The sequence below is a fragment of the Bemisia tabaci genome, chromosome 5 (genome assembly GCF_918797505.1).
Source record: "Bemisia tabaci chromosome 5, PGI_BMITA_v3".
In the NCBI taxonomy this organism is placed as follows: Eukaryota; Metazoa; Arthropoda; class Insecta; order Hemiptera; family Aleyrodidae; genus Bemisia; species Bemisia tabaci.
In genome coordinates this window covers 6,501,211-6,528,584 of record NC_092797.1, presented here as the reverse complement: position 1 = coordinate 6,528,584, position 27,374 = coordinate 6,501,211, and the positions used below count along the sequence as shown (strand labels likewise).

General features: G+C 46.6%; 1 protein-coding gene across 2 annotated transcripts in view; it reads left to right on the top strand.

Moving 5' to 3' along the window:
• LOC109034922 (parkin coregulated gene protein homolog) overlaps window positions 1–27,337 on the top strand; it is a 31,337-nt gene extending 4,000 nt beyond the window's left edge. Inside the window, exons 2-5 of one of the 2 annotated variants that reach the window (XM_019048348.2) lie at window positions 3,399–3,673; window positions 6,416–6,587; window positions 25,768–25,920; window positions 27,056–27,337. In XM_019048348.2, the coding sequence (XP_018903893.1) occupies window positions 3,399–3,673; window positions 6,416–6,587; window positions 25,768–25,920; window positions 27,056–27,216 (761 nt within the window). In that variant the 3' untranslated portion in view covers window positions 27,217–27,337. The remainder of the gene's footprint in view (window positions 1–3,398; window positions 3,674–6,415; window positions 6,588–25,767; window positions 25,921–27,055) is intronic. The other variant, XM_072301133.1, reaches the window with a different exon arrangement.
• Window positions 27,338–27,374: the final 37 nt, after the last annotated feature.

The window sequence follows — 27,374 nt, the reverse complement described above, 5'->3', positions numbered from 1 at the left end:
CGAGTTGAGGAAATTCAGTGAATGGTGGAACCAGAGAAGATGATACCCCTCCTTTGTATTAAAAAAAAAGTAAAAAAAATAAAATAAATATACATCCTACATCATGCATTTCAAAAAAAGGTGGCCATCAATAGCTCACAGATACTGATTTCAATCTAATTTGATCCATACGTCATGTTATAGTAATTTTATGACAAATGATTTTCTTCCTTGAAGAATCCAGGTCTGGGGAGGGAGTGTATAGCTCTGATTCGAGAGGAAGCGTTCCTTGGAAAAATTCCCAGAAAAATTCTGCACTCCATGAAAGTATAATTTCCATCGATTGAATCTTTTCATGGTAACCTCTTAATTAAAGCTAGACCACTTAATGTCCTAAAATTGCAGCATAAACGACAAGGGCGAATCATGTATACAGAGGAAAAGTGGTTCAAGGCTATACTTGTATCGGAGATACTATCTACCTACTTTGCTAGGTTCACATTGCCGTGCTACGGAAGAACGACGTATGAGCTTCTAGGCGTTGTCAAATTTCCTTCAATTGAATCCAAAATTTCTGGGAAACGTGCACATTTTATAAACAACTTTATAATGACAATTTATGATGACATATCTGAAAATGTCACGCACAGATAATCATATACCTTCATAAAAATAATAAATATTTTATGGAGGAATATTTTGGCAACATGCGATTATTCTTGCGACGTTTTCCTTGGCACCTTGGCACAATGATGGAAATTTGGAAATTTGGAACACTGAAGTGCAGAGTTTTTGTTTTTTTCTTTCCCTGCTACCTGACAGCAGCAATTAATGTAAAAGCTATTAGCGTCTAACGTGAAAATTAGAGAGGCACACGAAGTTTTTACTCTAAGATTTTGCTTCGCCCAATCCGGTAACACAGCATTTGAACCTCTTCCGATCTAAGTTTCCCAACTTTAGTTTCATTACTTTCTTTTCTACTTCTTACATACTTTACTGACTTCCGTCCTCATATCAACGGAACTATCTAGCACGATTCTCCACGATCACGAACATGCCCTTAGCAGGTGAGTGATAATACCGACCACTTACATAACTCGAATAACCAGGTCTATGGAAAAGATTTATCTGTGCTATTCGAGCCTTCTAAGCTTCGTTATGTCTTTTTAAATAATTGAGATGACACTCATTTACATTCAGCAATGGTGGTTTTTAAATTAGACATAGAGACATATGTGACGTTATCAGAATTAGAAATCGGGTGACATACTTACATTGCATTGCAGACATGCAAGAGTTACATATTTTTATGTGCTCAACCTGCAGGCTGTCTTGCTGTTTATTGTTTTTTTATGAACAAAGCTATAGACAAACAAGACGGAGAGAATGAAGCGATCCTATTGGTGGAAGCGCATTGTTTCCATGAATTAAATAACGACGACCCCCAAGCGATCCTAAAACTAGAATCACGCTCCCTCAAAGTATATAAGAACAACCCGTTTCGACCGATAAGATCGCTCGATTTTCTCTATGCCTTCTTTGTATAGCGCTATGTCTATTAATTCCAATAATCAGCTCGCTGATTTTGTAAAGGGCTTTAAGGAAAATGAACATTAGAAACCTGTGCAGAAGACTCGCGAAAAGGAGCTTCGCAATTTGACTCGATTTGAAATGGTGTAGGTAGGCTGTGCCACTCCTGACTCCAAACGTAATTGTATGAGAGCTCAAAGCCCCTTCAATTCATTTGAACGCAACATACACCACGACCACGGCAGAATAGTTGCATCCTTTGCAACAAGGCGTTACTAACAATGTCGCGGGTAGGTTGAATTGGTCGAGGCGTTTAATGGCAGTGCCCTCCATTCCTGCCCCTTTAAACGGAACAGGCTCTCCGACTTTCATGCACGTACCATGCCATGGTAATTATGCAGAGATAGTCTAATTAATGTTTTTAATGAGAGAAAAGTTCCATAGAGTATCTGACATTAATTCTCCGACATCAAGTAATCAGTAAAAACGCTTCCGAACTTCAAATCCAACCCACCAGTGTTTTTCACCAGTGAATACAAGTAAGTTCTTTTAAGGGGCATCATTTCAGTTGCATCCTAAGGAGGATGGGGGAGGGTGAGAGGGCAAAACAGGGGTGCAGAAAGTCCCGCGGCCTACGCAGTTTCGAGCAACCAGGGACGCACTTTGACACAGCGCGTCCGCAGTAATTTTCAACGAAAATATCACGTTCTTAGTAATTCTCTAAAAATTAGACTCGATCGCATTAATGCTCCACAAATTCGACGCGCTTCTACACTATTTTTGTAAAAATGGGTCCGTTCGCACTAATTTTTACAAATACTTGTTATAACCTCTCTTAAAAATTAATGCGTTGAGTGTTCTCTCTCTAGAATAAAACCGATTTCTTGATTCGTGAAATGGAACACTCAGTTCATGTAACCGATCATTTTTCATCAGTTCATTGAACGTCATAAGTTCGGTTATACGAACTGCAGGTTGAGTTTGAGGAACCGTATTGTTGAGATGGTATAGAACACAACGTCCTCCTTCAATTTATGGATATGCAATTTTATCTTCTTGAAAGTCAAAATAGTTCTCTCTCGTGTTTTGCCCCCATCCAAGTTTTCTACGCATGCGTTAAAGTCTCCGATTCAGCCGGAGAAAATTCAAGTTCGCCTTCATTTCGTGGATACGCAATTTTACCTACTTGGAAGTCGAAATAGTCGTATCTCGTGTTTCGCCCCATCTAATTGTTCTGCTCATGTGTTGAAGTCTCTGAGTCAGCCGAAAAGAATTCTCGTCCTCCTTCATTTCGTGGATAAGAAATTTTATCTACTTTGGAGTCGAAATAGTTGTATCGCGCGTTAAACAAAAGTTAAACAAAAATATCATATCGGAGAGAAAATATTTCATTGGATTAAGGTTGTTTGATTATTTATTTTCAATTCAAATGAAGTTCTTCCAATTCGAATGAAATTTTTTCAATTTAATTGCCCCATTTTTCCAATTACCATCCTGGCAAACTAGTTTTAGGCCGAAAGATTTTTTTTTTAAATCAAACACGGATTTTCCCCCTTCACTAGGAAAAAAAGTCGCTTGGATCTAGAGTCCAGACTCTTAAAAACGTTGACAAGAAAAAATACTCTCGATTCAATCGGATTTTTGCTTAAATCCAGAACCAAGCCTCTTAATTTAAGCGGATCTCCTTTTGATACAAGCAAAAATCCGATAGAATCAAGAGTATTTTTCCTTGTCATCGTTTTCAAGAGTCTGGACTCTGAATCCAAGCAACTTTTTTTTCCAGTGCTCATTTAAAATCATGCTTTTTCACCATTTTTCATGTGAAATTCCCACTCAGAATGAGTCCTCTCTACTATCTCGCCAAATAATGCGTCCACGGTTGTTCCCAGATAAATATTTCGGTTCGAACGCTCAATTCCGCGAGAGCTTGCGCAGGCCGACACCCGGCCCGAACCCGACGAAGCGAGCGGCATCGTACCCTCGCGTGGTCCCAGCGTTCACGATCCAGGCTTATCAAAGGAACACAGTCACGGACGCACCTCCCAAGAGCAAAAGATCCAGACAGCACAAAGTTGGCAATACGGCATTCAGGAAATACTACGCAAGAGGCGACTTCCCGATATCCATGGAGTTCGATACCTACGGGAACAAGATCTCTTGGAAGGTGAGATTAAAGATCAGGATAAAACATGAAACTAAAATTAAAGGGTCAAACATTATAAAGACAAGTAAGATAGTCAGGAAATTCAATCTGTAAAATAATTGAAAATAAAACACTAATTTTGAAAATTACACGGAAAAAACGATATAGTGCTGAGCACTAACTGTTTAGATCAAATGGAGCCAGCTAGTGTGGCAGTAGTGCTGAGCCCTACAACATTAGGGTCCCGCTCTACAAACTGTAGGCCTCAGCAGTACTGCCATATCAGCTGGCTTCATTTTATCTAAACAGTTAGTGCTCGGCACTATATCGTTTTTTCGTGTAGAAATAATTATATTTTTACTGATATTTTAACCTAAGGAAGGTTCATTTGAGTTTCATTTTGAGGGCAAGCAACCTGCCCTCTCAAAAAGCACAGGTTGCGATACCTAATAAATTGCAATGATTGAATTGACAATTATTGCAATTGTATCGGAGAATGGGCCTGTTGTAAACTTCAGCTAGAACAAGGAGAAGAGTAGTATCTCAAGGAAAATAGCTTAAAAATCACGATGAGCGCATCGACAAAGTCTGAAATGCACTCCTAACTTCACAATTTAACAATTTGCGTAAGAAATTCACGCATTTTTTGAGCTTTCCGCTTCAAAAACGATACAAGTGAACATTTCATCGGAGGAGTCGTCCCTTCCAATCCCTGCAGTAGAATTCTGTACAATATTCAACATGGCCGACGCCAATCTGTCAAAACTGGCCAAAACTCAAATGTGCCGGAACGAAATTCTAATCATTTGTTAACAAACTGGCGTGTTTACATTCCCGTTTTCCTCGCGTTGATTTAAAGATCCGTCTTGATAGCGTCGCTTATGTTGAGTATTGCAGAACATTCTAGCGCGCAATGGTTGAATGGAACGACTCCTCTAACGAAATGATCACCTGTACCGTATAGTTTCGGGTTTGAAGCGGGAAGCTTAAAAGAAAGTGAATTTCTTACGCAAATTGTGAAGTTAGGAGTGCATTCCAGAGTTTGCCGATGTGTTCATCGTGATTTTTGATCCATTTTCTGTGAGAAGCAACTCCTATTCAGCCTATTCTTCAATAGAACAAGGAGGGTAGTAGTATCTCACAAGGAAAATGGCTCAAAAATCACAATGAGCGCATCGGAAAAGTCTGAAATACACCCCTAACTTCACCATCTGCGTAAGAAATATGCTTTTTTTTTGTTTTTTTAAGCTTCCCGCTTCAAAAACGATACTATGCCGAAGGTGAACATTTCGTAAGAGGAGTCGTTCTATCCAACCCTCGCACCCTAGAATGTTGCATAATATTCAACATGGCCGACGCAAACCAAAACACACGTGACGAGACGGCATTTTATCAACCGTTAATGTTTACAGTTTTCTTGTGTTGATAAAGACCACGGTACCTCCTCACGATTTGCGCGTGGAAAAGACACGTATGTTGAATATCATGCGGACCGAGTTAACCAGAAAGGAACCAACCCACATTTCCGAGAAAAATCGAGTTAAGAATGTTTTTGAGTTCCACTAGCCTTATATTTTCTCCTGCCAAAAACTGAAACTCGGAAAAAAGAAATTAGTTTGTGAAGAGAGGGGTTAAAATTTATTTTCTACATTGAGTAACCTTATACAGGCGGGATAAAACTTCACACCTCTTTTTCTTAGTTTCAACTTGATGTGATTTGGTTCCTTTCCAACGAACTCGGTCCATGTAGCAACCTATAAGTGCCCGAGGATTGGATGGAACGACTCCTCTGATGAAATGCTCACCGTATCGTAGTACCGTTTTTGAAGCAGGAAGCTTAAAAAACGCACATCTCTTACGCAGATTGTGAAGTTAGGAATGTGCCTCGGAATTTTCCAACGAGTCCAATGATTTTTGAGTCATTTTCCTTAAGAAATAACTCTTCTTTTTGCTCTAGCTGAAGTTTGCAAAAAGCCCCTTGTGTATGCATGGTATCTATTTACTAAATATTGTAAACGACAACTCTCTCAGTCTTGCATGTGAATACGATGACCAGAGCAAGAAGCTTTGAAACCCACAATCAGAACCGAGCATTTGGACTCTCTATTTTGAAGTAAGACATGCAGAGAAAAAAAAATCTTGGAACGTTCAATAATGTTCTTCGGACATTTTTCAAAATTACAGATCGATTGAAGCTTCCGAAATGCTGACCAATTCTGGTCAAAATCATTGTAGAGCGCCGCACTCAGATACGATACAGAAGAGCGCCTTCAACCCACTATGTAATCTTAATGCGAAAATCTGATACCTTTATTCGTGCGTCAAGACAGTCATTTTGCATAGCCGGTCAATTGAAGGCAAATCATTACCCAGGCAACGGGGTACGAATTTCAGCGATGTGATACATGTTTTTTAGGGAACATAACCTCCGAGGGGGCCCCACCTGGATTCCAAGGAGCCCAACCCCCCAGGGGCTGCCCCACCTGACATCCAAGAAGCCCAACCCTAAAGGGCTGCTCCTCTAGGCAACCAAGGAGTCCAACCCCCCAGAGGCTGCCCACTTGGCATCCAAGAAACCCAACCCCCAGGGGACGCCCCCCTTGGCATCTAAGGAGACAACCCAAACGAGTTATGTGATTGCCGGCTTACACCGTTGATATACAATTTAATGATTTTATGCAGTGTTTGAAATGGTGTCCATGTGTACCGATGCCTGGTATTTTCATAAATTTATCATACATCCCTTATTTTCTTTCATTGCAGGTCCCGAAGGAAAATTTGGATTATCATCATTACCTACCAATGTTTTTTGATGGCCTTAAGGAGACTGAACACCCGTATAAATTTTTTGCCCAACAAGGAGTTCACGACTTACTCTCACATGGCAAAAACAAAATTCTTCCAGTTATACCACAGCTAATCATTCCCATAAAAAGTAAGCATTTCATTTTAGAGCACTTTCAAAATTTAGCTGACAAGATAGAGGATCAACGAGGATGTATTCTGCCGTGCTAAGGAAGAAGGCCGTATGAGCATTCGGGAGTTGTAACATTTACTTCGATAAAAATGGGGCACCAGAAACAAAAAAGAAACACACACGCTGATTAGAAGAGAGAAAAGTACATGTAAACTTCAAGACGGAAATAAATATCTCTGACATCTTTATCATTGTAAGAGTCGCAGGGAGTCAGCAATCGCCGGCAATTTGCAAGCTCCGTACTTGTCAATTCGTCAAATTGTAATTACGATAACATCGATATAGTAAAGATTTCTTAACGCCTTCAAATCCAGCGATACTCTCCGCTTTGCCAAGGAGTTAGTTTAGTTGCTTAACCGAACCTAACACAGATTATTGATGACATTTCACAATCTCGCGAGTGGGCTAGCTGGCACCATGTATCCAAAAAGAAGGGGCTAACGTATGTTTGAATTCAAAGCATAATAATCCCTACTTCCAATCTCGTTTTTTCACTTTAAAACGATTTAATTTGTTGATTAAACGCGAATAGATTGCAATTTACCGGCGATTGCTAATTGCCTGCAACATAAATATACCTGAGAATGTTTGTGAAGAAATTAATGATAAAAAAAATTACTGTCTGAACAATCACAATCACTGCCTGTTCAAATATTAATTAACCAATACTAAAGTACTTCATCGATGGTGAAAGTGCGGAAGTGCGAATCCAGAAAACACCATTTTCCAGGAGAGTAAAAAAACTGTCTGCATTCCTCTTTATTGTCGGTAGAAGGGTAATAATTCTTGAGGATAGCGAGAATAAGATGTTTCTTCAAACTCCATCAGCAGTTTCAATAATTTCTCGAACTGTTGGGAAATACGGCAGAAATGCCGCGATACGAGTTTTTGGCACTAAAAATCGATACTTAGTAGGAGATACGCATTCCTGCAATTAGTGTTTTAAACTTGTTGGTGGATTAGGATCATTTTAAAGTCGTGGTTTGGTCGTACGTTGTTTCTGGACTAAAATGCCAGGATTCTCACCGCTTAAATTCTAACGGACCAGAGGGTGGAATTTATATCTATCAGTGACATTCCACAGGCCGGCACCGGCTCCCCGCATTCCTTCCCTCTGACTGTGGAAGTTATGTCTATCGCCGACGATCCGTTAGGAGTCGTCGTAAGTTGTTTCTGCGCTAAAATGCAAGGATTCTCACCGCTTGAAGCCTTACGGACCCGAGGGTGGAATTTATGTCTATCAGTGACATTCCACAGGCCGGCACCGGCTCCCCGCATTCCTTCCCTCCGACTGTGGAATTTATGTCTATCGCCGACGTTCCGTAAGGAGTCGTCGTACGTTGTTACTGCGCTAAAATGCCAGGATTTTCACAGCTTGAAGCCTTACGGACCCAAGGGTGGAATTTATGTCGATCAGTGACATTACACAGGTCGGCACCGGCTCCCCGCATTCCTTCCCTCCGACTGTGGAACTCATGTCTATCGCCGAGGTTCCGTAAAGAGTTGTCGTACGCTCTTTCTGCGCAAAATTGCCACGATTCTCACCGCTTGAAGCCTTACGGACCCGAGGGTGGAATTTATGTCTATCAGTGACATTCCACAGGTCGGCACCGGCTCCCCGCATTCATTCCCTCTGACTGTGGAATTTATGTCTATCGCCGACGTTCCGTAAGGAGTCGACGTACGCTGTTTCTGCGAAAAACGCCAGGATTCTCACCGCTTGAAGCCTTACGGACCCGAGGGTGGAATTTATGTCTATCAGTGACATTCTATATGCAGCCTCCGGCTCCTTGCATTCCTTCCCTCTGACTGTGGAATTTATGTCTATCGCCGACGTTCCGTAAGGCGTCGTCGTACGTTGTTTCTGCGCTAAAATGCCAGGATTTTCACCGCTTGAAGCCTTATGGACCCGAGGGTGGAATTTATGTCGATCAATGACATTCCACAGGCCGGCAACGGCTCCCCGCATTCCTTCCCTCTGACTGTGGAATTTATGTCTATCGCTGACGTTCCGTAAGGAGTCGTCGTACGTTGTTTCTGCGCTAAAATGCCATGATTCTCACCGCTTGAGACCATACGTTCCGAGGGTGGAATTTATGCCCATCAGTGACATTCCACAGGCCGGCACCGGCTCCCCGCATCCCTTCCCTCTGACTTTGGAATTTATGTCCATCGCCAACGTTCCGTAAGGAGTCGTCGTACGTTGTTTCTGCGCTAAAATGCCAGGATTTTCACCGCTTGAAGCCTTATGGACCCGAGGGTGGAATTTATGTCGATCAATGACATTCCACAGGCCGGCACCGGCTCCCCGCATTCCTTCCCTCTGACTGTGGAATTTATGTCTATCGCTGACGTTCCGTAAGGAGTTGTCATACGCTGTTTCTGTGAATAAATGCCAGGATTCTCACCGCTTGAAGCCTTACGGACCCGAGGGTGGCATTTATGTCTATCAGTGACATTCCACAGGCTGGCACCGGCTCCCCGCATTCCTTCCCTCTGACTGTGGAATTTATGTCTATCGCCGACGTTCCGTACGGAGTCGTTTTACGTTGTGTCTGCGCTAAAATGCCAGGATTTATACTGCTTAAAGCCTTCCGGACCTGAGGGTGGCATTTATGTCTATCTGTGACATTCCAGCCGGCACCGGCTCCCCGCATTCCTTTCCTCTGACCGTGGAATTTATGTCTATCGCCGCCGTTCCGTGCTGAGTCGTCGTACGTTGTTTCTGCGATAAAATGCCAGGATTCTCACCGCTTAAGGCCTTACGGACACGAGGGTGGAATTTATGTCTATCAGTGCCATCCAGAGGCCGGCTTCGGCTCCCCGCATTCCTTCCCTCTGACTGTGGAATTTATGTCAATCGCCGACGTTCCATGAGGAGTCGTCGTACGTTGTTTCTGCGCTAAAATGCCAGGTTTCTCACCGCTTGAAGCCTTACGGACCCGAGGGTGGAATTTATGTCTATCAGTGACATTCCACAGGCCGACACCGGCTCCCCGCATTCCTTCCCTCTGACTGTGGAATTTATGTCTATCGCCGACGTTCCGTAATGAGTCGTCGTACGTTGTGTCTGCGCTAAAATGCCACGATTCTCACCGCCTAAATTCTTACGGACCAGAGGGTGAAATTTATGACTAACAGTGACATTCCACAGGCCAGCACCGGCTCCCCGCATTCCTTCCCTCTGACTGTGGAATTTATGTCTATCGCTGACGTTCCGTAAGGAGTTGTCATACGCTGTTTCTGTGAATAAATGCCAGGATTCTCACCGCTTGAAGCCTTACGGACCCGAGGGTGGAATTTATGTCTATCAGTGACATTCCACAGGCTGGCACCGGCTCCCCGCATTCCTTCCCTCTGACTGTGGAATTTATGTCTATCGCCGACGTTCCGTACGGAGTTGTCGTACGTTGTTTCTGCGCTAAAATGCCAGGATTTATACTGCTTAAAGCCTTCCGGACCCGAGGGTGGCATTTATGTCTATCTGTGACATTCCACAGTCCGGCACCGGCTCCCCGCATTCCTTTCCTCTGACTGTGGAATTTACGTCTACCGCCGACGTTCCGTAAGGAGTCGTCGTACGCTGTTTCTGCGCTAGAATGCCAGGAATCTCACCGCTTGAATTCTTACGGACCCGACGGTGGAATTTATGTCTATCAGTGACATTCCATAGGGCGGCAACGGCTCCCTGCATTCCTTCCCTCTGACTATGAAATTAATGTCTATCGCCGACGTTCCGTAAGGAGTCGTCTTAAGCTATTTCTGCACAAAATTGCCAGAATTCTTACCGCTTAAATTCTTACGGACCCGACTATGGAATTTATGTCTATCAGTGACATTCCACAGGCCGGCACCGGCTCCCCGCATTCCTTCCCATCGACTGTGGAATTTATGTCTATCGCCGACGTTCCGTTGGGAGTTGTCGTACGCTGTATCTGCGCAAAAATGCCAGGATTCTAACCGCTTGAAGCCTTACGGACGCGAGAATGGAATTTATGTCTATCAGAAACTATCCACAGGCCACCACCGGCTCCCCGCATTCCTTCCCTCTGACAGTGGAATTTATGTCAATCGCCGACATTCCGTAAGGAGTCGTAGTACGTTGTTTCTGCGCTAAAATGCCATGCTTCTCACCGCTTGAAGCCTAACGTTCCGAGGCTGGAATTTATGTCTATCAGTGACAATCCACAGGCCGGCGCCGGCTCCCCGCATTCCTTCCCTCCGACTGTGGAATTAATGTCTATCGCCGACGTTCCGTAAAGAATTGTCGTATGTTGTATCTGCGCAAAAATGCCAGGATTCTAACCGCGCTTGAAGCCTTACGGACGCGAGAATGGAATTTATGTCTATCAGTAACATTCCACAGGCCGGCACCGGCTCCCCGCATTCCTTCCCTCTGACTGTGGAATTTATGTCTATCGCTGACGTTCCGTAAGGAGTTGTCATACGCTGTTTCTGTGAATAAATGCCAGGATTCTCACCGCTTGAAGCCTTACGGACCCGAGGGTGGAATTTATGTCTATCAGTGACATTCCACAGGCTGGCACCGGCTCCCCGCATTCCTTCCCTCTGACTGTGGAATTTATGTCTATCGCCGACGTTCCGTACGGAGTCGTCGTACGTTGTTTCTGCGCTAAAATGCCAGGATTTATACTCCTTAAAGCCTTCCGGACCCGAGGGTGGCATTTATGTCTATCTGTGACATTCCACAGGCCGGCACCGGCTCCCCGCATTCCTTTCCTCTGACTGTGGAATTTATGTCTACCGCCGACGTTCCGTAAGGAGTCGTCGTACGCTTTTTCTGCGCTAGAATGCCAGGAATCTCACCGCTTGAATTCTTACGGACCCGACGGTGGAATTTATGTCTATCAGTGACATTCTATAGGCCGGCAACGGCTCCCTGCATTCCTTCCCTCTGACTGTGGAATTTATGTCTATCGCCGACGTTCCGTAAGGAGTCATCTTACGCTATTTCTGCACAAAATTGCCAGCATTTTTACTGCTTAAATTCTTACGGACCCAACTATGGAATTTATGTCTATCAGTAACATTCCACAGGCCGGCACCGGCTCCCCGCATTCCTTCCCTCTGACCGTGGAATTTATGTCTATCGCCGCCGTTCCGTAAGGAGTCGTCGTACGTTGTTTGCGCACGCTTCTAGCTGTGAGAATCCTGGCATTTTAGCGCAGTAACAACGTACGACGACTCCTTACAGAGCTTCGGCGATAGACATAAGTTGCACAGTCGGAGGGAAGGAATGCGGGGAGCCGGTGCCGACCTGTGTAATGTCACTGATCGACATAAATTCCACCCTCGGGTCCGTAAGAATTTAAGCGGTAAGAATTCTGGCAATTTTGTGCAGAAATAGCGTAAGACGACTCCTTAAGGAACGTCGGCGATAGACATAAATTCCACGGTCAGAGGGAAGGAATGCAGGGAGCCGCTGCCGGCCTGTGGAATGTCACTGATAGACATAAATTCCACCGTCGGGTCCGTAAGAATTCAAGCGGTGAGATTCCTGGCATTCTAGCGCAGAAACAGCGTACGTCGACTCCTTACGGAACGTCGGCGATAGACATAAATTCCACAGTCAGAGGGAAGGAATGCGGGGAGCCGGTGCCGACCTGTGTAATGTCACTGATCGACATAAATTCCACCCTCGGGTCCGTAATGCTTCAAGCGGTGAGAATCCTGGCATTTTAGCGCAGAAACAACGTACGACGACTCCTTACGGAACGTCGGCGATAGACATAAATTCCACAGTCAGAGGAAAGGAATGCGGGGAGCCGGTGCCGGCCTGTGGAATGTCACAGATAGACATAAATGCCACCCCCGGGTGCGGAAGGCTTTAAGCAGTAAAAATCCTGGCATTTTAGCGCAGAAACAACGTACGACGACTCTGTACGGAACGTCAGCGATAGACATAAATTCCACAGTCAGAGGGAAGGAATGCGGGGAGCCGGTGCCGGCCTATGGAATGTCACTGATAGACATAAATTCCACCCTCGGGTCCGTAAGGCTTCAAACGGTGAGAATCTATTCACAGAAACAGGGTACGACGACTCCTTACGGAACGTCGGCGATAGACATAAATTCCACAGTCAGAGGGAAGGAATTCGGGGAGCCGGTGCCGGCCTGTGGAATGTCATTGATCGACATAAATTCCACCCTCGGGTCCGTAAGGCTTCAAGCGGTGAAAATCCTGGCATTTTAGCGCAGAAACAACCTACCACGACTCCTTACGGAACGTTGGCGATAGACTTAAATTCCACAGTCAGAGGGAAGGATTGCGGTGAGCCGGTGCCGGCATGTGGAATGTTACTGATGGACATAAATTCCACCGTCGGGTCCGTAAGAATTCAAGCGGCCTTTTTTGCGCAGAAACAGCGTACGACGACGCCTTACGGAACGTCGGCGATAGACATAAATTCCACAGTCAGAGGGAAGGAATGCAGGGAGCCGGAGGCTGCATATGGAATGTCACTGATAGACATAAATTCCACCATCGGGTCCGTAAGGCTTCAAGCGGTGAGAATCCTGTCGTTTTTCGCAGAAAATGCGTACGTCGACTCCTTACGGAACGTCGGCGATAGACATAAATTCCACAGTCAGAGGGAAGGAATGCGGGGAGCCGGTGCCGGCCTGTGGAATGTCACAGATAGACATAAATGCCACCCCGGGTGCGGAAGGCTTTAAGCAGTAAAAATCCTGGCATTTTAGCGCAGAAACAACGTACGACGACTCTGTACGGAACGTCAGCGATAGACATAAATTCCACAGTCAGAGGGAAGGAATGCGGGGAGCGGTGCCGGCCTATGGAATGTCACTGATAGACATAAATTCCACCCTCGGGTCCGTAAGGCTTCAAACGGTGAGAATCTATTCACAGAAACAGGGTACGACGACTCCTTACGGAACGTCGGCGATAGACATAAATTCCACAGTCAGAGGGAAGGAATTCGGGGAGCCGGTGCCGGCCTGTGGAATGTCATTGATCGACATAAATTCCACCCTCGGGTCCGTAAGGCTTCAAGCGGTGAAAATCCTGGCATTTTAGCGCAGAAACAACCTACCACGACTCCTTACGGAACGTTGGCGATAGACTTAAATTCCACAGTCAGAGGGAAGGATTGCGGTGAGCCGGTGCCGGCATGTGGAATGTTACTGATGGACATAAATTCCACCGTCGGGTCCGTAAGAATTCAAGCGGCCTTTTTTGCGCAGAAACAGCGTACGACGACGCCTTACGGAACGTCGGCGATAGACATAAATTCCACAGTCAGAGGGAAGGAATGCAGGGAGCCGGAGGCTGCATATGGAATGTCACTGATAGACATAAATTCCACCATCGGGTCCGTAAGGCTTCAAGCGGTGAGAATCCTGTCGTTTTTCGCAGAAAATGCGTACGTCGACTCCTTACGGAACGTCGGCGATAGACATAAATTCCACAGTCAGAGGGAAGGAATGCGGGGAGCCGGTGCCGGCCTGTGGAATGTCATTGATCGAAGTAAATTCCAACCTCGGGTCCGTAAGGCTTCAAGCGGTGAAAATCCTGGCATTTTAGCGCAGAAACAACCTACCACGACTCCTTACGGAACGTTGGCGATAGACTTAAATTCCACAGTCAGAGGGAAGGATTGCGGTGAGCCGGTGCCGGCATGTGGAATGTTACTGATGGACATAAATTCCACCGTCGGGTCCGTAAGAATTCAAGCGGCCTTTTTTGCGCAGAAACAGCGTACGACGACTCCTTACGGAACGGCGGCGATAGACATAAATTCCACGGTCAGAGGGAAGGAATGGGGGGAGCCGGTGCCGGCCTGTGGAATGTCACTGATAGACATAAATTCCACCCTCGGAACGTATGGTCTCAAGCGGTGAGAATCATGGCATTTTAGCCTAGAAACAACATATGACGACTCATTACGGAACGTCGGCGATAGACATAAATTCCACAGTCAGAGGGAAGGAATGCGGGAGCCGTTGCCGGCCTGTGGAATGTCCCTAATAGACATAAATTCAACCCTCTGGTCCGTAAGGCTTCAAGCGGTGAGAATCTTGGCATTTAAGCGCAGAAAACACGTACGACGACTCCTTACGGAACGTCGGCGATAGACATAAATTCCAAAGTCAGAGGGAAGGAATGCGGGGAGCCGGTGCCGGCCTGTGGAATGTCAATGATAGACATAAATTCCACCCTCGGAACTTATGGTCTCAAGCGGTGAGAATCATGGCATTCTAGCGCAGAAACAGCGTACGTCGACTCCTTACGGAACGTCGGCGATAGACATAAATTCCACAGTCAGAGGGAAGGAATGCGGGGAGCCGGTGCCGACCTGTGTAATGTCACTGATCGACATAAATTCCACCCTCGGGTCCGTAATGCTTCAAGCGGTGAGAATCCTGGCATTTTAGCGCAGAAACAACGTACGACGACTCCTTACGGAACGTCGGCGATAGACATAAATTCCACAGTCAGAGGAAAGGAATGCGGGAGCCGGTGCCGGCCTGTGGAATGTCACAGATAGACATAAATGCCACCCCCGGGTCCGGAAGGCTTTAAGCAGTAAAAATCATGGCATTTTAGCGCAGAAACATCGTACGACGACTCTGTACGGAACGTCAGCGATAGACATAAATTCCACAGTCAGAGGGAAGGAATGCGGGGAGCCGGTGCCGGCCTATGGAATGTCACTGATAGACATAAATTCCACCCTCGGGTCCGTAAGGCTTCAAACGGTGAGAATCTATTCACAGAAACAGGGTACGACGACTCCTTACGGAACGTCGGCGATAGACATAAATTCCACAGTCAGAGGGAAGGAATTCGGGGAGCCGGTGCCGGCCTGTGGAATGTCATTGATCGACATAAATTCCACCCTCGGGTCCGTAAGGCTTCAAGCGGTGAAAATCCTGGCATTTTAGCGCAGAAACAACCTACCACGACTCCTTACGGAACGTTGGCGATAGACTTAAATTCCACAGTCAGAGGGAAGGATTGCGGTGAGCCGGTGCCGGCATGTGGAATGTCACTGATGGACATAAATTCCACCGTCGGGTCCGTAAGAATTCAAGCGGCCTTTTTTGCGCAGAAACAGCGTACGACGACGCCTTACGGAACGTCGGCGATGGACATAAATTCCACAGTCAGAGGGAAGGAATGCAGGGAGCCGGAGGCTGCATATGGAATGTCACTGATAGACATAAATTCCACCATCGGGTCCGTAAGGCTTCAAGCGGTGAGAATCCTGTCGTTTTTCGCAGAAAATGCGTACGTCGACTCCTTACGGAACGTCGGCGATAGACATAAATTCCACAGTCAGAGGGAAGGAATGCGGGGAGCCGGTGCCGGCCTGTGGAATGTCATTGATCGACATAAATTCCAACCTCGGGTCCGTAAGGCTTCAAGCGGTGAAAATCCTGGCATTTTAGCACAGAAAACACGTACGACGACTCCTTACGGAACGGCGGCGATAGACATAAATTCCACGGTCAGAGGGAAGGAATGGGGGGAGCCGGTGCCGGCCTGTGGAATGTCACTGATAGACATAAATTCCACCCTCGGAACGTATGGTCTCAAGCGGTGAGAATCATGGCATTTTAGCCTAGAAACAACATATGACGACTCATTACGGAACGTCGGCGATAGACATAAATTCCACAGTCAGAGGGAAGGAATGCGGAGAGCCGTTGCCGGCCTGTGGAATGTCCCTAATAGACATAAATACAACCCTCGGGTCCGTAAGGCTTCAAGCGGTGAGAATCTTGGCATTTAAGCGCAGAAAACACGTACGACGACTCCTTACGGAACGTCGGCGATAGACATAAATTCCAAAGTCAGAGGGAAGGAATGCGGGGAGCCGGTGCCGGCCTGTGGAATGTCAATAATAGACATAAATTCCACCCTCGGAACTTATGGTCTCAAGCGGTGAGAATCATGGCATTTTAGCGCAGAAACAACGTATGACGACTCATTACGGAACGTCGGCGATAGACATAAATTCCACAGTCAGAGGGAAGGAATGCGGGGAGCCGTTGCCGGCCTGTGGAATGTCCCCAATAGACATAAATTCCACCCTCGGGTCCGTAAGGCTTCAAGCGGTGAGAATCCTGGCATTTTAGCTCAGAAACAACGTACGACGACTCCTTACGGAACGTCGGCGATAGACATAAATTTTAAAGTCAGAGGGAAGGAATGCGGGAGCCGGTGCCGGCCTGTGGAATGTCACAGATAGACATAAATGCCACCGGGGTCCGGAAGGCTTTAAGCAGTAAAAATCCTGGCATTTTAGCGCAGAAACAACGTACGACGACTCTGTACGGAACGTCAGCGATAGACATAAATTCCACAGTCAGAGGGAAGGAATGCGGGAGCCGGTGCCGGCCTATGGAATGTCACTGATAGACATAAATTCCACCCTCGGAACGTATGGTCTCAAGCGGTGAGAATCATGGCATTTTAGCGCAGAAACAACGTATGACGACTCATTACGGAACGTCGGCGATAGACATAAATTCCACAGTCAGAGGGAAGGAATGCGGGGAGCCGGTGCCGACCTGTGTAATGTCACTGATCGACATAAATTCCACCCTCGGGTCCGTAAGGCTTCAAACGGTGAAAATCTATTCACAGAAACAGGGTACGACGACTCCTTACGGAACGTCGGCGATAGACATAAATTCCACAGTCAGAGGGAAGAAATTCGGGGAGCCGGTGCCGGCCTGAGGAATGTCATTGATCGACATAAATTCCACCCTCGGTCCGTAAGGCTTCAAGCGGTGAAAATCCTGGCATTTTAGCGCAGAAACAACGTACCACGACTCCTTACGGAACGTTGGCGATAGCCTTAAATTCCACAGTCAGAGGGAAGGATTGCGGTGAGCCGGTGCCGGCATGTGGAATGTCACTGATGGACATAAATTCCACCGTCGGGTCCGTAAGAATTCAAGCGGCCTTTTTTGCGCAGAAACAGCGTACGACGACGCATTACGGAACGTCGGCGATAGACATAAATTCCACAGTCAGAGGGAAGGAATGCAGGGAGCCGGAGGCTGCATATGGAATGTCACTGATAGACATAAATTCCACCATCGGGTCCGTAAGGCTTCAAGCGGTGAGAATCCTGTCGTTTTTCGCAGAAAATGCGTACGTCGACTCCTTACGGAACGTCGGCGATAGACATAAATTCCACAGTCAGAGGGAAGGAATGCGGGGAGCCGGTGCCGGCCTGTGGAATGTCATTGATCGACATAAATTCCAACCTCGGGTCCGTAAGGCTTCAAGCGGTGAAAATCCTGGCATTTTAGCGCAGAAACAGCGTACGACGACTCCTTACGGAACGACGGCGATAGACATAAATTCCAAAGTCAGAGGGAAGGAATGCGGGGAGCCGGTGCCGGCCTGTGGAATGTCAATGATAGACATAAATTCCAACCTCGGAACTTATGGTCTCATGCGGTGAGAATCATGGCATTTTAGCGCAGAAACAACGTATGACGACTCATTACGGAACGTCGGCGATAGACATAAATTCCACAGTCAGAGGAAAGGAATGCGGGGAGCCGGTGCCGGCCTGTGGAATGTCACAGATAGACATAAATGCCACCCCCGGGTCCGGAAGGCTTTAAGCAGTAAAAATCATGGCATTTTAGCGCAGAAACATCGTACGACGACTCTGTACGGAACGTCAGCGATAGACATAAATTCCACAGTCAGAGGGAAGGAATGCGGGGAGCCGGTGCCGGCCTATGGAATGTCACTGATAGACATAAATTCCACCCTCGGGTCCGTAAGGCTTCAAACGGTGAGAATCTATTCACAGAAACAGGGTACGACGACTCCTTACGGAACGTCGGCGATAGACATAAATTCCACAGTCAGAGGGAAGGAATTCGGGGAGCCGGTGCCGGCCTGTGGAATGTCATTGATCGACATAAATTCCACCCTCGGGTCCGTAAGGCTTCAAGCGGTGAAAATCCTGGCATTTTAGCGCAGAAACAACCTACCACGACTCCTTACGGAACGTTGGCGATAGACTTAAATTCCACAGTCAGAGGGAAGGATTGCGGTGAGCCGGTGCCGGCATGTGGAATGTCACTGATGGACATAAATTCCACCGTCGGGTCCGTAAGAATTCAAGCGGCCTTTTTTGCGCAGAAACAGCGTACGACGACGCCTTACGGAACGTCGGCGATGGACATAAATTCCACAGTCAGAGGGAAGGAATGCAGGGAGCCGGAGGCTGCATATGGAATGTCACTGATAGACATAAATTCCACATCGGGTCCGTAAGGCTTCAAGCGGTGAGAATCCTGTCGTTTTTCGCAGAAAATGCGTACGTCGACTCCTTACGGAACGTCGGCGATAGACATAAATTCCACAGTCAGAGGGAAGGAATGCGGGGAGCCGGTGCCGGCCTGTGGAATGTCATTGATCGACATAAATTCCAACCTCGGGTCCGTAAGGCTTCAAGCGGTGAAAATCCTGGCATTTTAGCACAGAAAACACGTACGACGACTCCTTACGGAACGGCGGCGATAGACATAAATTCCACGGTCAGAGGGAAGGAATGGGGGGAGCCGGTGCCGGCCTGTGGAATGTCACTGATAGACATAAATTCCACCCTCGGAACGTATGGTCTCAAGCGGTGAGAATCATGGCATTTTAGCCTAGAAACAACATATGACGACTCATTACGGAACGTCGGCGATAGACATAAATTCCACAGTCAGAGGGAAGGAATGCGGGGAGCCGTTGCCGGCCTGTGGAATGTCCCTAATAGACATAAATACAACCCTCGGGTCCGTAAGGCTTCAAGCGGTGAGAATCTTGGCATTTAAGCGCAGAAAACACGTACGACGACTCCTTACGGAACGTCGGCGATAGACATAAATTCCAAAGTCAGAGGGAAGGAATGCGGGGAGCCGGTGCCGGCCTGTGGAATGTCAATAATAGACATAAATTCCACCCTCGGAACTTATGGTCTCAAGCGGTGAGAATCATGGCATTTTAGCGCAGAAACAACGTATGACGACTCATTACGGAACGTCGGCGATAGACATAAATTCCACAGTCAGAGGGAAGGAATGCGGGGAGCCGTTGCCGGCCTGTGGAATGTCCCCAATAGACATAAATTCCACCCTCGGGTCCGTAAGGCTTCAAGCGGTGAGAATCCTGGCATTTTAGCTCAGAAACAACGTACGACGACTCCTTACGGAACGTCGGCGATAGACATAAATTTTAAAGTCAGAGGGAAGGAATGCGGGGAGCCGGTGCCGGCCTGTGGAATGTCACAGATAGACATAAATGCCACCCCGGGGTCCGGAAGGCTTTAAGCAGTAAAAATCCTGGCATTTTAGCGCAGAAACAACGTACGACGACTCTGTACGGAACGTCAGCGATAGACATAAATTCCACAGTCAGAGGGAAGGAATGCGGGGAGCCGGTGCCGGCCTATGGAATGTCACTGATAGACATAAATTCCACCCTCGGAACGTATGGTCTCAAGCGGTGAGAATCATGGCATTTTAGCGCAGAAACAACGTATGACGACTCATTACGGAACGTCGGCGATAGACATAAATTCCACAGTCAGAGGGAAGGAATGCGGGGAGCCGGTGCCGACCTGTGTAATGTCACTGATCGACATAAATTCCACCCTCGGGTCCGTAAGGCTTCAAACGGTGAAAATCTATTCACAGAAACAGGGTACGACGACTCCTTACGGAACGTCGGCGATAGACATAAATTCCACAGTCAGAGGGAAGAAATTCGGGGAGCCGGTGCCGGCCTGAGGAATGTCATTGATCGACATAAATTCCACCCTCGGGTCCGTAAGGCTTCAAGCGGTGAAAATCCTGGCATTTTAGCGCAGAAACAACGTACCACGACTCCTTACGGAACGTTGGCGATAGACTTAAATTCCACAGTCAGAGGGAAGGATTGCGGTGAGCCGGTGCCGGCATGTGGAATGTCACTGATGGACATAAATTCCACCGTCGGGTCCGTAAGAATTCAAGCGGCCTTTTTTGCGCAGAAACAGCGTACGACGACGCATTACGGAACGTCGGCGATAGACATAAATTCCACAGTCAGAGGGAAGGAATGCAGGGAGCCGGAGGCTGCATATGGAATGTCACTGATAGACATAAATTCCACCATCGGGTCCGTAAGGCTTCAAGCGGTGAGAATCCTGTCGTTTTTCGCAGAAAATGCGTACGTCGACTCCTTACGGAACGTCGGCGATAGACATAAATTCCACAGTCAGAGGGAAGGAATGCGGGGAGCCGGTGCCGGCCTGTGGAATGTCATTGATCGACATAAATTCCAACCTCGGGTCCGTAAGGCTTCAAGCGGTGAAAATCCTGGCATTTTAGCGCAGAAACAGCGTACGACGACTCCTTACGGAACGACGGCGATAGACATAAATTCCAAAGTCAGAGGGAAGGAATGCGGGGAGCCGGTGCCGGCCTGTGGAATGTCAATGATAGACATAAATTCCAACCTCGGAACTTATGGTCTCATGCGGTGAGAATCATGGCATTTTAGCGCAGAAACAACGTATGACGACTCATTACGGAACGTCGGCGATAGACATAAATTCCACAGTCAGAGGGAAGGAATGCGGGGAGCCCTTGCCGGCCTGTGGAATGTCCCCAATAGACATAAATTCCACCCTCGATTCCGGAAGGCTTTAAGCAGTAAAAATCCTGGCATTTTAGCGCAGAAACAACGTACGACGACTCTGTACGGAACGTCAGCGATAGACATAAATTCCACAGTCAGAGGGAAGGAATGCGGGGAGCCGGTGCCGGCCTGTGGAATGTCACTGATAGACATAAATTCCACCCTCGGGTCCGTAAGGCTTCAAACGGTGAGAATCTATTCACAGAAACAGGGTACGACGACTCCTTACGGAACGTCGGCGATAGACATAAATTCCACAGTCAGAGGGAAGGAATTCGGGGAGCCTGTGCCGGCCTGTGGAATGTCATTGATCAACATAAATTCCACCCTCGGGTCCGTAAGGCTTCAAGCGGTGAAAATCCTGGCATTTTAGCGCAGAAACAAAGTACGACGACTCCTTACGGAACGTTGGCGATGGACATAAATTCCAAAGTCAGAGGGAAGGAATGCGGGGAGCCGGTGCCGGCCTGTGGAATGTCACTGATAGACATAAATTCCACCCTCGGAACGTATGGTCTCAAGCGGTGAGAATCATGGCATTTTAGCGCAGAAACAACGTATGACGACTCATTACGGAACGTCGGCGATAGACATAAATTCCACAGTCAGAGGGAAGGAATGCGGGGAGCCGGTGCCGACCTGTGTAATGTCACTGATCGACATAAATTCCACCCTCGGGTCCGTAATGCTTCAAGCGGTGAGAATCTTGGCATTTAAGCGCAGAAAACACGTACCACGACTCCTTACGGAACGTTGGCGATAGACTTAAATTCCACAGTCAGAGGGAAGGATTGCGGTGAGCCGGTGCCGGCATGTGGAATGTCACTGATGGACATAAATTCCACCGTCGGGTCCGTAAGAATTCAAGCGGCCTTTTTTGCGCAGAAACAGCGTACGACGACGCATCACGGAACGTCGGCGATAGACATAAATTCCACAGTCAGAGGGAAGGAATGCAGGGAGCCGGAGGCTGCATATGGAATGTCACTGATAGACATAAATTCCACCATCGGGTCCGTAAGGCTTCAAGCGGTGAGAATCCTGTCGTTTTTCGCAGAAACAGCGTACGACGACACCTTACGGAACGTTGGCGATAGACTTAAATTCCACAGTCAGAGGGAAGGATTGCGGTGAGCCGGTGCCGGCATGTGGAATGTCACTGATAGACATAAATTCCACCGTCGGGTCCTTAAGAATTCAAGCGGTAAGACTCGTGGCCTTTTTTGCGCAGAAACAGCGTACGACGACGCCTTACGGAACGTCGGCGATAGACATAAATTCCACAGTCAGAGGGAAGGAATGCAGGGAGCCGGAGGCTGCATATGGAATGTCACTGATAGACATAAATTCCACCCTCGGGTCCGTAAGGCTTCAAGCGGTGAGAATCCTTGCGTTTTTCGCAGAAACAGCGTACGTCGACTCCTTACGGAACGTCGGCGATAGACATAAATTCCACAGTCAGAGGGAAGGAATGCGGGGAGCCGGTGCCGACCTCTGTAATGTCACTGTCATTGTCAGCCAATTTATGTCTATCAGTGACATTCCATAGGCCGGCACCGGCTCCCCACATTCCTTCCCTCTGACTGTGGAATTTATGTCTATCGCCGACGTTCCGTAAGGAGTCGTCGTACGTTGTTTCTGCGCTAAAATGCCAGGATTTTTACTGCTTGAAGCCTTCCGGACCCGAGGGTGGCATTTATGTCTATCTGTGACATTCCACAGGCCGGCACCGGCTCCCCGCATTCCTTTCCTCTGACTGTGGAATTTATGTCTATCGCCGACGTTCCGTAAGGAGTCGTCGTACGTTGTTTCTGCGCTAAAATGCCAGGATTCTCACCGCTTGAAGCATTACGGACCCGAGGTTGGAATTTATGTCGATCAGTGACATTACACAGGTCGGCACCGGCTCCCCGCATTCCTTCCCTCTGACTATGCAATTTATGTCTATCGCCGACGTTCCGTAAGGAGTCGACGTACGCTGTTTCTGCGCTAGAATGCCAGGAATCTCACCGCTTGACTTCTTACGTACCCGAGAGTGGAATTAATGTGTATCAGTGACATTCCACAGGCCGGCACCGGCTCCCCGCATTCCTTCCCTCTGACTGTGGAATATATGTCTATCGCCGACGTTCCGTAAGGAGTCGTCGTACGTTGTTTCTGCGCTAAAATGCCAGGATTCTCACCGCTTGAAGCATTACGGACCCGAGGGTGGAATTTATGTCTATCAGTGACATTCCACAGGCCGGCACCGGCTCCCCGCATTCCTTCCCTCTGACTGTGGAATTTATGTCTATCGCCGACGTTCCATAAGGAGTCGTCGTACGTGTTTTCTGCGCTTAAATGCCAAGATTCTCACCGCTTGAAGCCTTACGGACCCGAGGGTTGAATTTATGTCTATCAGTGACATTCCACAGGCCGGCACCGGCTCCCCGCATTCCTTCCCTCTGACCGTGGAATTTATGTCTATCGCCGCCGTTCCGTAAGGAGTCGTCGTACGCTGTTTCTGCGCTAAAATGCCAGGATTTTCACCGCTTGAAGCCTTACGGACCCGAGGTTGGAATTTATGTCGATCAATGACATTCCACAGGCCGGCACCGGCTCCCCGCATTCCTTCCCTCTGACTGTGGAATTTATGTCTATCGCCGACGTTCCGTAAGGAGTCGTCGTAAGCTGTGTCTGTGAATAAATGCCAGGATTCTCACCGCTTGAAGCCTTACGGACCCGAGGGTGGAATTTATGTCTATCAGTGACATTCCACAGGCTGGCACCGGCTCCCCGCATTCCTTCCCTCTGACTGTGGAATTTATGTATATCGCTAACGTTCCGTACGGAGTCGTCGTACGTTGTTTCTGCGCTAAAATGCCAGGATTTTTACTGCTTGAAGCCTTCCGGACCCGAGGGTGGCATTTATGTCTATCTGTGACATTCCACAGGCCGGCACCGGCTCCCCGCATTCCTTCCCTCTGACTGTGGAATTTATGTCTATCGCCGACGTTCCGTAAGGAGTCGTCGTACGTTGTTTCTGCGCTAAAATGCCAGGATTCTCACCGCTTGAAGCATTACGGACCCGAGGGTGGAATTTATGTCGATCAGTGACATTACACAGGTCGGCACCGGCTCCCCGCATTCCTTCCCTCTGACTATGCAATTTATGTCTATCGCCGACGTTCCGTAAGGAGTCGACGTACGCTGTTTCTGCGCTAGAATGCCAGGAATCTCACCGCTTGAATTCTTACGTACCCGAGAGTGGAATTAATGTGTATCAGTGACATTCCACAGGCCGGCACCGGCTCCCCGCATTCCTTCCCTCTGACTGTGGAATATATGTCTATCGCCGACGTTCCGTAAGGAGTCGTCGTACGCTGTTTCTGCGCTAAAATGCCAGGATTCTCACCGCTTGAGGCCTTACGGACCCGAGGGTGGAATTTATGTCTATCAGTGACATTCCACAGGCCGGCACCGGCTCCCCGCATTCCTTCCCTCTGACTGTGGAATTCATGTCTATCGCCGACGTTCCGTAAGGAGTCGTCTTACGCTATTTCTGCACAAAATTGCCAGCATTCTTACCGCTTAAATTCTTACGGACCCGACTATGGAATTTATGTCCATCAGTGACATTCCACAGGCCGGCACCGGCCCCCCTTTCTTTCCTTCTGACTGTGGAATTTATGTCAATCGCCGACGTTCCGTAAGGAGTCGTCGTACGTTGTCTCTGTGCTGAAATGCCAGGATTCTCACCGTTTGAAGCCTTACGGAGCCGACCCCCCTGGCAACCAAGAGGCGCTGCCCCGGGGCTGCCCCACCTGGCAACCAAGTGGCCCTAACCCTGAGTACCCCCCTGGCAACCATGAGGCCCTTCCCCTTGGGCTGCCCCCCCTGGCAACCAAGAGGCATAAAATGAATCGATTTAGAGCATCCAAATTTTCCCACACCTACATATATCTTACTTAATCATATTTTTAGACAATAAATTTTGACATGCAAATGTCCAAGGCAAATATTCAAAACAGGCATTATGCTAGGGGGCAAATGCTGCAGGAGACAGTCATATCTTGAAAGTGTAAAAAGTTTTATATGTTTGTACAAAAAGCTTTCGCATTTCAATATTTTCAAATACAATAATTCATCTTATTATGGGCAATAATTGTAGTTTCCTTTTTAAAATGCCCCTCATATGTATAATATTAACCGCCAAAATCGTAAATATTATATAAGTAGAAATTATTAAAGCAACCAAAGAATGATGCAAATTTTTAAAAACAATTCCTCTTTATGAGTACAAATAATTATTTTGTCTGCAACTATTTGAGGACTCAGAATTTCAATTTAAGTGAGAATGTTCTACTTGGGCATTTGATAATATATGCTTAAAGCCTCTTAATTTTAGGTATAAGAGCCAATATTAATTTTCATTGACCTTTATCAATGACATTCTTCTGCTTTTTAATGCAGATGCCCTCAACACAGGACACCCTGAGGTCATATGCTGTACTTTGAAAGTCCTCCAGCATTTGGTAACATCTGCTGATATGGTCGGCGAAGCTCTTGTTCCTTACTACAGACAAATTCTTCCACCTCTCAATAGATATCAAAGCCCTTCCTACAGTAAGTATGGAAACCAAAACTTTTCCCAAATCAACAAGACTAATTCTTCAACACATATATACTTGCATATTGATGACTGAATCAAAAATATTGGGTACCTCAATTGCAGCGTTTAAAAACCTCCGAATATGTTATATTTTCTGCAAGGAAAACTGATTAAAATGTTTCCTTATAATTTTGTGTGATTTTTTTATAATGAGAAAAGAATATCTTCAGAAAATTTCAAGAGGAACTAAGGATTAGTCTTTCTTTAGAGAAATAAAATATGAGCGGAGACTGACAATGTCACAATCTGAGGGGTCAATTTTCACACTTCAGCCATCAATATGTATGTGACTATTTAAGGGGAAGAGTCCTCAGTGTATTGAAGCAAATATATAAGGAAGCAATTCTTCACTAAATAGGTAAAAAAAACAAGTTTTTGATTGACCCACTTTGTCACTTAAAGTCTTCATGAAAAATCCAATTTTGAGAAAAACAAAGGTTTAGCTTCAAAATTCTTTTAGCTTCTTTTCAGATTTATACAAATTGAGTAAAATTTATTATGATTTCAATGGATCACTAGACAAGGTACGATCTCAGCATTCTGATACATGTTCCTCAACCAAATATTCACGTAGAACACGATGCGCAGAACAAAAATTACTGACATCAACTCCTTACAAAGATATCTAATGATTTTTGATGCGTCAATTCAAACCACCCGCTCATGAAAACTCAATGCTCTCCATGATTCACACTGTGCTCTAAACGTTATCATGACAGTCTCTGCGATATAAAAATCTAGCAACCTCAATATTGAAGCTTTGGCTCAGCTATAGCAAATTGCATAAAGTTTCAGCAACACATGGTGGGAAATGAACATTGCTCGATTGAAAAGCTTGCTGAAACCGTTGTAGTGCGCAACTTGACTCACATAGACCTTTGCGTTTTTTGTGAGCGGGCAGTTCAAATTCCTCGAATCCAATGTGAAATACAAACGTTAATATCTTCATTAGGAGTTAGTTTCAGTAATATTTGTTGCGCAAATCGTGTTCTACATGGAATTCTGATTAAGAGACATGTGTCAGATTAATTAAATTCACACCTTGTCTAGTAATCCATTCTTGAATGGATTTTCTCATTATTGTTGCAGATAACATAGGTGATGAGATAGATTTCAGCCAAAGCAAAAGAGAAAATATTAGTGATCTGGTTCAAGAAACTTTGGAAATATTGGAACGATACGGAGGCGAGGATGCTTACATAAATATCAAATATATGATACCAACATATGAGTCATGCATGCTCAATTAACTTCCCGAGGAGGCCTACTTGGATCTCAAATAACTTTTTTACTAAGAGTTCTGTGTGTTTCAGTAGTTACATGTTTACGTTAAGATTCTTAAATTTTAATAAAAATTGTTTTCAATAAAAATCTGGCCAAATTGATTTTTATTGGGGAAAAAATATAA